The sequence below is a fragment of the Mytilus edulis genome, chromosome 13 (assembly GCF_963676685.1).
Source record: "Mytilus edulis chromosome 13, xbMytEdul2.2, whole genome shotgun sequence".
NCBI classification, from domain to species: domain Eukaryota; kingdom Metazoa; phylum Mollusca; class Bivalvia; order Mytilida; family Mytilidae; genus Mytilus; species Mytilus edulis.
The window spans coordinates 38,823,196-38,836,052 of NC_092356.1; the positions used below are offsets into that span (position 1 = coordinate 38,823,196).

At 29.9% G+C, this 12,857-nt stretch overlaps 1 protein-coding gene across 1 annotated transcript in view; it reads left to right on the forward strand.

Annotated features, from left to right (window-relative positions):
- Positions 1–12,857, forward strand: part of LOC139500295 (uncharacterized) — a 107,912-nt gene that overhangs the window by 54,092 nt on the left and 40,963 nt on the right. Inside the window, exons 45-59 of the mRNA XM_071289038.1 lie at positions 261–473; positions 1,020–1,065; positions 2,045–2,208; positions 2,650–2,823; positions 3,214–3,423; positions 4,914–4,956; positions 5,369–5,529; positions 5,782–5,958; positions 6,586–6,795; positions 8,764–8,806; positions 9,055–9,221; positions 9,761–9,928; positions 10,560–10,818; positions 11,920–12,083; positions 12,626–12,796. Coding sequence (XP_071145139.1) covers positions 261–473; positions 1,020–1,065; positions 2,045–2,208; positions 2,650–2,823; positions 3,214–3,423; positions 4,914–4,956; positions 5,369–5,529; positions 5,782–5,958; positions 6,586–6,795; positions 8,764–8,806; positions 9,055–9,221; positions 9,761–9,928; positions 10,560–10,818; positions 11,920–12,083; positions 12,626–12,796 — 2,370 coding nt within the window. The remainder of the gene's footprint in view (positions 1–260; positions 474–1,019; positions 1,066–2,044; positions 2,209–2,649; positions 2,824–3,213; positions 3,424–4,913; positions 4,957–5,368; positions 5,530–5,781; positions 5,959–6,585; positions 6,796–8,763; positions 8,807–9,054; positions 9,222–9,760; positions 9,929–10,559; positions 10,819–11,919; positions 12,084–12,625; positions 12,797–12,857) is intronic.

Below are 12,857 nucleotides of genomic sequence, written 5' to 3' on the forward strand. Positions count from 1 at the left end.
GTATTACAGAGCATGAATATTTGTTGTAGGACATAAGAAATGGTTGGAAGATAGAGATGGAATTATTGATATTTTGTATAAAAAAGTATTAATTTGAATATATATCACAACTTTCAGTTTATTATTATTATTTTTACTAATGTCACTTTTCATGGGGTTTCATATAAGAAGGGACATTGTAAGGGCATATAGGAAATTAAACATGACAAAGAAATTACATACATATTAACATTAGGTTTGAAATAATCTTGGTTTTTCAGAATGTCCATTAAGTATGTTTAATCGACCAGATTTGGGAGACCAAATAGCTTGCCACATTACAGAATCCTGCACTGGTATTGATTGCTGTGCCAATATACCTTTCTTTGGTTTGACAGTCAGACCTTTCTTTGTGCTGGACCCCTGTGACTACAAGATATCTTATGGAATCAATACAGTAAATGTGACAAAATCATTGTTTAACTATGAATGGGGTAAGACATTATACAAGTTTAATTTGGATTAAAATATTTCAATTTTGAGTTTATTAAGGTGGAACCTAACAGTACAGGGAGATAACTCTGTAAAGTCAGCTAAACGTTTTAATTATGTTGAATATTAAGCTTCTCAGTGATCAAAATTGGTGTTTGTCAAACTGCTATATAACCAGTGTAATTTTTTCTGATAAAATGGTTGGTTCATAATTTTTGAAATTTCTATATTTTTGATGAAGGGTCAAAGTAAATACTGTGTCAAAATTTTATGAAAATTAAACAAGCCAAATTAATTTTAGTGAAAGTGTTGGTTACCATATACCTTAAATGTTGCGATTCTAATCTTAATATCAGATTTAAACTTGAAACCCAGTTAAACCAGGGATATTGATAAATTAATTAAAATTACCCAGTTATCTTATTTTCACTTAAGTAAATTATATTTTTGCATGAACCCCTGATCTTCATCATTGTGAGCTTCTTATAAGTTCATTCTAGCCTTCATTTTGCATAGTCTTAACTCAGTATATATGCTTTCTCTTTTAGGAAAGACAGAAAGAATATCCTTAGCACAAGATGTAATTGTATTTGAGTAAGTGATAACAGTATATTATACATTTTTCCCTAAACCAGGAAAGATGAATGTTTTATTCCACTCCCTATACTTTTTTGACCTTGGATATTAATTTACATCAAAATTTTTCATATTAAATAGCTTTCATAACTAAATACATCATTAACAAAAGTTAATGTATAAGAAGCATGTAGACACAGAAAATATTACTAACCATTCAGATATGATAATTTTTAACCGGATTTTTGTGACAAAAATGTCGGTTATTGATTTGGGGATGTACGGCGGGTGGCCGGGTAGGCGGGCGGCTGGTAATATGTTGTTACTGACAACTAAATGAAGGTCAAGTTCAATAATGGCGATTTTGACTTTTACTGTTCAGGAGTTGTGGTTCTTGAAAGATTGAAAAATGGAGTTTCCAGTCGTGTCCGTGTATTTACACATGAACTGTTCTATCAAAGTTTCCCAAATTTTAATATGTTGTTACTGATGACAAAATGGAGGTCAAGTTTAATAATGACGATTTTGACTTTTACCGTTCAGGAGTTATGGTTCTTGAAAGATTGAAAAATGGTGTTTCCAGTGGTGTCCGTGCATTTTCTCATGAACCATTCAACCAAAGCTTTTGAAATTTTTATATGTTGTTACTGATGACAAAATAGAGGTCAAGGTCAATAATGATGATTTTGACTTTTACCGTTCAGGAGTTATGGTTCTTGAAAGATCGTAACATGGCGTTTCCATTCACTTTATTGCATTTACTCATGAACCATTCAATCTAAGCTTTTTAAATATTAATATGTTGATACTGATGACAAAATGGAGGTCAAATTTGATATTGACGATTTTCACTTTCACCATTCATCAGTAATGGTTCTTGTGATATTGCCAGGACACAAATAAATGTTAATAAATCCGGTTTGCTGTCGTTGTGACAACCTCTTGTTAAAAATATAAATTATAATTGTTTCATTAATTTACCAAATTATTTTTACAGATTTTCTATTAAGAAGCCACCGAATTTGAAGAAACTAATTTTGGATTTAGCTGTTAAAGTCTGTTTAAATGATAAATCTAACTGTGTCCTAGATATGAAAATATTTGACAATACAGAGATCCCCCAACTTGTTTGCGACATTGATGCTGTTATTGATCTGAAAGGTAAGTATGTGTTACTATATACAATGCTGTATATTTGATCAGTGAATATAATGGGTCCTCTGACATGATACCTTTAAAAATTAAACCTTTTTAAATTTCACTGAACAACTTTTTTGTCAATGAAATTAACAAATTAAAACTGGTAAATGAATTTATAGTGTTTTGTAAATTTCGGTAAATTCTAATGAATAAGTAAATCAATATTGAGCAAATGAAATAGACATTAAAACGAGACTGCTTTGCATTTGGTATTGCGAGATTGCAAATATGTTTCACTAAGATAAAAAAAAATCACATTTAAAACTTGCTCCTGATATTAAGCAAATTTGGTTCAAATCTTGAACATGGGATATGCTTATTTTGAGATCAAAAGTTGTTTAACATCAAATTTCCAGCTGTAAGAAAATCTAAAATTAGGAATGTCTTTTATTTTGATTACAGATTTCTCATTAACCAATTGGGCTGACAATTTAGGAGTTAATATTACTGATCACATTCAGCCATCATTCATTAGAATTTTGCTACAGCAGCTTGGATTGGACACTCTGCTAAAGTCTCCACCATGTAGTCATGGAGATGATTTATACTCTCCTTCAACAGGTGGATGGAAAAATGGTAAATGATGTAATAGTATATGTTGACCATATCAAATTCATTTAGACGAATTTTAAGATACAATTGACTTTTTCAGATATTCTTTGTAAAATTTAAAATGGGAAGAGTGTAAGATTAAGCCTATGAATAAAAGTTGAAGATGATTTTTTTTCTCCAGTTTGCATCATACTCATACTGTCAGGCTTCAAATATCTACTAGCATATTTTAAAGCCTGAGTATTTTTCAGTGCTTTGTACAAACATGAAAATATGCAGCATTACAATGATTATCCACTTTTAATATAATAGAATAATATCAAGGATAATTGAAAATCATGTGAACTCAGTAACACATGTATAAGAATACGTAGAAAACAGATTAAAAAAATTGCATTATCTTGTTTGAAATAGATTGTCCAGCAGTAACAACCGTACCAGAATTACCAGAGTCCCTTGTGTGCTATATACCAGATTACTGTACAGGAATAGATTGTTGTTACAACTTTGACTACCTGGATTTGTCACTGAACATTAACTTGTACATAGATACCTGTAATTACCAGATAAGAGGCAGAATAGAAACACTAGAGTTTGAAATTAATTTCTTTGATTATACTTGGGGTAAGTCATATATTAAATTTCAGTGTATTTGGCACCATTTCCAGATTTTCAGATAAATTTTTACATATAGACATTATGTTGCGGTTGCTTTTTCACCGCAATACTTGAGAATATGACAAGAACAGGTTACAATTACAGTAGAATTTTAATTTCTGATACTAGAAAGTATCAAAAACTACGCTTAATTTATTACAGATTTCTGTTTTCTTATTAAGTAACAAAATAAAGAAGATACCAGTTGGTGATAAAAACACAAATTGAAAGAATAATCAAGAGTTCAATCATTAAGGCAAAAGTAGAAACAATGGTCAACAATACTAGACAGAAACTGAATTTGACCAGTAAAGAAGAATCTCACAAAAGAGTTGAGTCAACTTGAGTACTCCTTAGGTGTAAATATAAGCATCAGTTATAATTCAATGTCGTATATGGAAATAAACATAGTATGCAACTTGAATCTAAAATTTGTTAATTTAGATCTAATATCTTTATAAACGTATTAACACTTTCGGTATTTAGCTGTATTTTACCTCTGAATGTGACCTTATATCAATTTTGAATCACCTTTTGATGTCAAGCGATCACTTTTTAGCTCACCTGGCCTGATGGGCCAAGTAAGTTTTTCTCATCACTTGGCGTCCGTCGTCCGTCGTTGTTGTTAACATTTTACATTTTGAACTTCTAGAGAACCACTGAATGGAATGAAACCATTTTTGTGGATATTTGATTTCATAGTTTTGCCAATCTCTGCATACAAAGTCCATAAAGCAGTAGGTCCGGTAAAGGCTGAATTTGGCCTCAAATCAAGTTCATCTGATGAAAGATTTTGAACACTTTTTAAACACTTAAGTGTCTACTTCTGTCGATTCAGTTAATTAATGTAAAAGATTTAAAGCTTTAATATGAAAAATCTATCATATATGCCATGATATGTCACTTTTCAGATGGTGTTTGTCAAAAATGAAAGTGGCCGCATCCATGTTCACTCTCATCCTATATAGATGTTATGTATTATCACCAAATACAACTTACATTTTAATATTAAGATTGAACACGAATGCGGCCACTTCCATTTAAGCCAGAAACCATCTTAAATTTAACTCAAATACTAAAATTGTGAAGATTTCAGTAATTTAACATGACTTAATGATGGTTGTACCCGATATATGTGCAATATATTGTCAAAAAAAACCCATATTTATGTAGCAGAAGTATTCAACTTTCCATTAAATAGCTAAAATTTTACATTTTAATAATTTTGTAAAACTGCTATATTTGGGAGCCAAAAAAGGGTCTTACTGGACGAACTCTTTGTGTAATTTGTTGATCCTTTGAATTCGTGGTTCACCTGTACCCATGGAAAAACACAAAAATTGGTATCCAACAAATAATAATAAATCCAAAGTAACTCTCAAAAGTTGTTTTTTTTGCAAATATCGTTTTGGGTGAATGGTAATTAGGATAATTTTATTGTTCTTGTTTTTTAAAAGGTGAGGTCAAGGAAGAAAGATTACAGGAAATATTTAGAATAAAGTAAGTCACATTCAATATTTATGTATTAGTATATTAACATTGGACAAATATACTTAAATGTAAATGCATATATATATATATATATATGAATAAACTCACAGATTATAAATCCAGAGACTTGTGCAGTTGGTGAAAAACTCTTGATTGGCCAACATACTTTTCATTTACTTTGAAAAAAATAACTTTTATTCTCAAGGCCACATCATGCATTCTTTAGTTTGTCTTTTTTTGTACATGTTTTACCATAAAAGCACTAATCAGACCTAATTTTACTGAGTTTTGGAAAGTTCTATTTTATTAAGGGTTAATAAAGTTGTGTTTAGAAAAACTTTTGATAATATCCATCAATTCAAACCCCAATGATAATTTGTGCATTTCTGTAACTATTCATAAGATTTTATTTTTTTTACAGATTCAGAATACAGAAGCTTTCCGATCAAAAGAAGTTCATAGTAGATTTGGAATTCAGTGTTTGTCTTGAGAAAAATGTGTGTAATCCAACTCTGACATTGTTTAAAGATCAACTGATTCCTCAACCATTATGTGATCTAGATATGGGATTTAAGTCAGGAAGTATGCTTTCATGTTTTAATAAATGCCTCATTCTGAAAATTTGTTTGGAGTAAAAAAGATTTTGTTTTATGTGTTCCATTGTAACATTTAATGAATTTGGAAAAGAAATAACTAAATGATAACAGAAAGTCAAAAAGATTTTATGACAATGGTTTATAAAAAATCCATACCATAACCATATAGAAAATAAATTTTAACAGAAGTTAATTTAAAAGATTTCTGCAAAAATGATATTTATTTTATATTTTGAAGATACTTCTTTGTTTGAATGGATTGAAAATAAAGGACTTCAAATTGGTCAAAGTTTAACATCAGCACTTGCAGATGAACTAATGGAGTATGTTGGTATAAAATCCTTCCTAAATGAAAAATCATGTCACAGGGATGAAATGCCATATAAAGGTGCTGTTAATGGATGGAATACTACAGGTAATATTTTTCAATAATTCATGATTTATTTTTTCCTTTGATTGTATTTTTATTATGCATTTGGTCTTATCTTGGACATAGTCAGTGGGAAAAGATGCAATATTTTTTCTCTATGAATTATTATATTTTTATGGAAATCTGTATAACATAAATGTGAGCTATTATTGCCAATGAGATATCTACCCAATAACCTAGTATGTAAAAAAGTATTGAGGAACATTATGCTATTTTCCACACTTTTGAGCTTGGTCATTTACAAAATTTAAAAAAGAAGAGTTTCAACCAAGATATCTAAAAATCCAATGTAGGATTGCAAGCACATTTAGATTGTCTGCCTGCAATTATGAAATTCTATTATGAAATGGTTGGGATTTTTTTCACCATTTTTGAAGACACCTTTTGTAACCAGGTCATGTATTTAAAAGTTCACCAGGTTTACAGAATTAAAACCACTAGATCTTTATTTGGGAAAATTATGCTCTATTTGAAATCTGAACAGAAGCATTAAAATTGTGCGTGGTCAATACAGGCACATTTGTTTATAGGTAGTTTAAATGAGTTCATTGATGGTATTCTCAGTAATATTGAAAATATTTTTCTAAATCTCTTCTTTCTTCTAAATTTCAGCATGTCCACTGTCTTTATCTTTACCCAAAATACACAGTACCATAAGCTGTGTTTTGTCTGCCCACTGTACAGGAGTAACTTGCTGTGTAGAGGTTGGGAAAATCAGGAAATCATTCACAGTGTATGCAGATATTGATGGCTGTAATTTGAAGTTGTCTTTTGGGATTGAAAAAAGGCATATTGAAATCCCACTCTTTAATTACAAATGGGGTAAGTGATATTTGATGGATATCAATATATCTTAGCTTTTATGATACATGAGGTGGCATAGGAAATTTGCACAAGAAAATATAATGCAATACCGAAGGACAAATACAATAATATTTAAAGAATATCTGCAATAATTTTTCTGCATATGTAGAAATAACACAAAATGTGGTACACATAAAATAAACTTGTAACAGTTTATTTAAAAGTGTTGACCACATTTTTATGTCATTGGGTAAGACTAATCTACTTTTAAAGTAGGGTAGTATACCTTACCTAACAACAACTTCAAAGATTCAGCTAAGCAAGTAACCTAACCAAATATATAACCTTTACTTACAAACTCTATGCAATTTGCTGTAAGATCTAAACTTATAATTGGAAAAGAAAATAGAAGGTGATTAATTTGTTCCTGCAGGTTTATTGAGAGATTTGGCACAAGATACTTTAACTGTAAATGCATAATTGTCTTGAAAACATATTTAATAATTTTAAGTATAAAGGACAACAATAAGATAGGATTCCATTAACTTATAGCCAATGAACTTTGAAAATTTATCTCTTTTATGGTGACTTGAATAACACCGGTATCACTCAGATTACAATTCTACCTTGACAGGTAAGTTTGTATTTAGCCTATAAAATACTTATTTAGCCTTGAGAATTGAAAGGTCAGTTTCCTATTCATACAATAGAGGTTGATAAATTTGGCTTCATGCCATTTACCTTGTCCAAAATTAAGGTCACTTTATTGTTATTGTGATATTGTTAAAGTACAAAAGAACCCTATATTCTGACCAATACTTAAAACTTTGTGCATCTTGATAATTGTTAAAAATCTGTTAATGTTGAATTTTAGGGGTTATTTTAGGCCTTTTAATTGCATATTTCTTTACATGGTAGTTTTTTTTTCAGATATAAAAAAAACTATCTGCTTGACTGTTATAGAAATAGACTATGCTTGCAGGGTCTTGTTTTTTGTTTACACCAAATCTGACAGATTATAATTAAGTTGCAAAATATTTTAAATGAGAGCTGAAATTTTTTTCTATCTTTAAATGTGCATTGAACAACGTTGAAGGTTAAAATAATCATAATGTGAACAGGAATGAAGAAAACATCTTGGTCCCAAAAAAACCCATCATCAACCAGGATATAATATTCCAAATTTTAATTTATAATAATTTATACTAATATCAGTTGAAATCTCAAGCCACTATTTTGCATGTTTACAATGTAGGTCTTGTCCCAACAGAAAATCAATGAATTTGACAGTACAATGTACTCTTAGCACAAACACATAAGGTCACTGTGAAATAGACATCTAGGGCAAGAAACAGTCAGTTATACCAAACCAGTTTGACTAGATGTCTAGTTTAAAACCAGTTTGACTAGATGTGTTCTATATTTTGACAATGTAAATGACATGAGGACCTGCATGGGTTTTTTAATATCTGTATTCTTTAAATTTTTAGGGCATTTTTCTTTTAATAGCCTTAAAAATAACTCTCATTCTGTAAAGCAAATTCTCATGAAAATGATTTTACTATATAGTCTTTCTGTTACAAGATTATTTATCAATTATGCACATTGATCATTATATTATCGGTATTGCATTACAGTTACCTAAGTTTCCTTTTTATTTTGCACATTTATTCTTTATACTTTTGCACCACATTAAATTATTCTCTATTCTTTATTTTGTTGTTCATTTTCTCTATTCTCTATTTTTTGTTGCTATTACATTTATTCTCTATTCTGTAAACCCCATTCTGACCCTTATAGGTAAACTTCTATTGTATGAATGGGATAAACTGACCTTTCAATTCTCAAGGCTAAATAAGCATTTTATAGGCTAAATACAAACTTACCTGTCAAGGTAGAATTGTAATCTGAGTGATACCAGTGTTATTCAAGTCACCATAAACAAAATCATTTTAGTAAATTGATATTTTACTTCTCTTTTTTTAGGAACTGAAGAAACATTTAGTCTGCTGAATGTTATTAAATTAAGGTAATTTGAAGACAATGCTATAGTGGGTAGAATTTATTGAATGTAAATTGACCTCAGATCCTTAAATGGACGATAAGAATTTAATTGAGTATAAAAATATGAACATATTTTAAAGTTTCTGTTTTGTTGATTTAAACTTCTTTTTTTTTATATAGTTATCCAATATATACCTTATCTATGGAAATAGAGCCCTAGAATTAATATAACTGATTTACAGTAATAAACTGTGGTCTATTGGTTATTTTCAGATTTTCTATCCATGATCTACAAGGAGAAAAGAAATATCTATTGAACTTGAAACTAAGTGTGTGTTTAGAACCTGATGGTGCCTGTCTGATATCTACATCAGTTTTGGAAAACTTTAAACTGCCAAAACTAGGTTGTGACTGGTCTGATGCAGGGTTCAAAATTCCAGGTAAAATTTGCATGTATCAAGAATAAGTTATTTGATAATGATGGAGAAAAAAAGGCAATTCCTATGAGTCAAAAAAGAAGAAAACTCTTTTAGTTAAATATGGCAACCACATAAAATTAATATGCTATTTTATAAACTAAAATACACGGTTGAAATTCATTGCTCATAAATCAGAATATAATGTCCCATATGTATTATTATTGTCTAGAATATGATTGTTATCAAGCAGTTTAATTGGTTTATATTTTGTTTTACCTAATAAAATAGTGTACTTGAGCATTAGAGCTGTCTAGTTAGTAGGTGATATCTGAAGCCTTGCTCTCATCCCAAATAAATGAATTGCCGGACATTACGTCCATAATTACGTGAACCTGGATGTTTTAATACTTTTGAAAAAAATACATTTTAAAGGATTTGTCTATTATTTTAGAAGAAAAAAAAACGTTAGTTTTTATCTTTAGTAAAATATTTAAGGAGGGTAATGTTTTATTGCAATGGTCTCAGTACTTAGATGTATTATGATTTGTTTTATTCTGTAGACTTTTCTTTGATGAAGTTTAAAGCTGAAAACAGTATACTTGGAGAAGTGAAAGGGTTACTCTTAACTAAACTACTAGAAGAACTTGGAATATCTGCCTATCTTGAAGAAGTACAATGTAGTAGATCACTGCCACCATACGTCTCATCCACAGATGGATGGACTAGCAGTAAGTTTATTAAATTTTATATTTGATTGCTGCTTTAAAAAGTAAAATGCCTGTGAATTTGTCATGAAATAGAAGGGTTTCATAACAAACATATATATTAGTTCCAAATGGAAGAAATATTTTGGCAGTTATTTCCACTGGTACAAATATGACAGAATTTGTTCCTATCGGATTAAAGGTTATAGATGATTAGTTCCAATAGGAACATATACTATTGACTTATTAGTAACTAACTTTTCATTGGAACTTCTATAGGCAGAACTTGTATATATAGACAAATTAACAGATGAACACTCTCATGTATTTTTGAGTAATAAATAAGTACATGTACAAACTTCATAGTTGTTGATCTTTTTCAATTTATTGCCTTTTACTGAAATTCACAGATTTCAGCTGTATGAGTTTTGGTGCAGTTTACTTGGGTATAAGTTACTGCCTTTTGACTTCACATAACTGGGTTTCATCCTGCATTGCCTGTAGTGTAGATGCCAATGAACTGATATTTGGCTTTTATTATTTTAAACAGTTAAGTTAAACATTAATTTTGAGTTGGAGTTGGATTTACTTTGATAATTTAATAAAGCAATGCAATGACATAAACATTGAAATATTTTATTCTCAATAATTACAGATTGCAGTTCCTCCAAAATGAAAAGTTTGCCAACACTATCTGGTCCTTTCTCTTGTCATCTGATGGATACCTGTACAGGGATACAGTGCTGTATAGATGTAGAACAGCTGGGCAGGTCCATCAGTGTATATATGATTCTGGATACTTGTAGTTATAGTTTTGAAATCGGAATAGAGAAACTCACTTACAAGAAGTCCCTTCTGGAATTTGAATTTGACCAAAAGCAAAGCTTTAGTCTTTTTAATATCTTAAATATAGAGTAAGTGTAAATTTCCTAGTATTTAACAGAATTGCTGGATTTTTATAGTATTAGCAAACAGAATAAAAGAAAGATTTTTTTTGTAATATGTGTTTACCATTTATGATAGATTCATGAAGATAGATTGTGAAGAATTGAATTTATTCCAAATTTAGAAAACAAAAACCTATCAGATGTAGAGTGGGGTGCTCATTTTCGCCATATCTTTCCATGTTTTCTACAGTTTATGTTCAGGTCTATATGTTTTTGAAGTATACTGATATTTCTATATGAAGATAACTTCAAATGCAAAACATTCCTAAGCTTGAAAACATGTTTGTTTGAAAATAATCATCTGTAAAGTTAGATTAAAAGGTGTTTGAAATTTCCTGAAGTTTTGTCAATGGGGGACACATATTCGCCGTTTTTACACATCTATTTAAAACCAAAAAACTGCAGCTTTATATAATATTTATCAAATAAATTTCATTATAGATGAACAGCAGACATTTCAAAGGTGTAAAAAGCAGAAATTTAGACCAATCAGTCAAAAAAATGCTAAGAAAAAAATCTATGAAAATCCTGTTTTTCATTCAGGAAATTGACCGAAAATCGTTGTCCGTTTTTCGATCTTTTGCAGTAAGTGCCGTAATTTTGTTTAAGTTTAAAAAATAATCATATTTGTTATTAAATTTTAATTTATTGCCATATTTCTTCCATTTCAGCCATCCTTTGAAGTGTTTACACCTCAAAATCATAAAACAGCGAAATTGTGTCCCCGGCGAATATGGGCCCCCACTCTAATAGCTCTGATCTATATTAAAGCGGTTTCACTATTATACCAATGGTGTTATGAAAAATAAAAAGACAAACTGATGACAGATGTTCAAAACATAAAAGCAGTTATAACAAAAATGGAAGTTTCATAAGCAAAACAGAAAATATTCAAAAAGCCGACCCTTGGAACATTCTGATAATGAAAGCTTTTTATCTGACTACTTTAACATGTACAAGTACTTACATAGCAGAGGAAAGTGTTACTGTAAGGCCAGATTCTAATTGTTACAGAACTTTCATTTGTATGACAGTATAAAGAATATCCCTAATATTTTGTTGTTGAAGTTATTCCATAGATGATCTGAAGTCCCAAGGTTTATTGTTGGTCAACCTGGATGTGAGTGTATGTTTTGAATCACATGGAAGCTGTCAATTTAAAGTCAATGTATTCAAAGATGTTTCTTTACCTAAACCACTGTGTAACTGGCAAAATAGCACTTTTGACCTAGGTATGATCTATCTTTGTAACTATTAGACTATTTGATATCTATTCTTCATGGTTATTTTAGCAACAACATATTCCTCATTGTTGTAACACCTGACACATTAATTAATACCGTACCACCTGACACATTAATTAATACCGTACCACCTGACACATTAATACTTTTCGTTTTTAAGTCTTTTTTATATGTCTTAAAAATGCAACAGTTTTAGGATTCGCTGTATAATTATTTTTATGTCTTTGACAGACCTTGAATGTAATTATAACTTGTAAATATTCACTATTGAAAGATAATAGACTCCTCTATAATTACTTTTTAAACCAAAGTTTTAGTCTTTCAATGGATGGCATCTAGCTGTTTTCAGGTTTCTGAAATCAACATGCTTAAAACAACAAGATGATTTAATTTTGCACTTTTACAATCAATGTAGATAAATCCTGAAGAATTTTTTCATGCTCTTTAATTTAACCATGATAAAAATTATATAACTAAGAAGATTTATACTTTGGTGTATTTTGAACTTTGTTTTATTTTCTGTCTTACAGGATTTTCATTGACGAATTGGACTCAGTTCAATGGAATAGATATAGATTCTGTGACAGATTATGCTGTAGATTTACTTCTAGAAGAGCTTGGTATAGCCAAATTCTTGTCTGATCCAATGTGTAGCAGGACAGATGCTCCTTATAGTCCTAATAATAGGGGATGGAATACAAGTAAGAAAGTTTTATTCTGACGTGATGTAAGGATTTTAGTACAGAAAGTCTGCTACAGGTA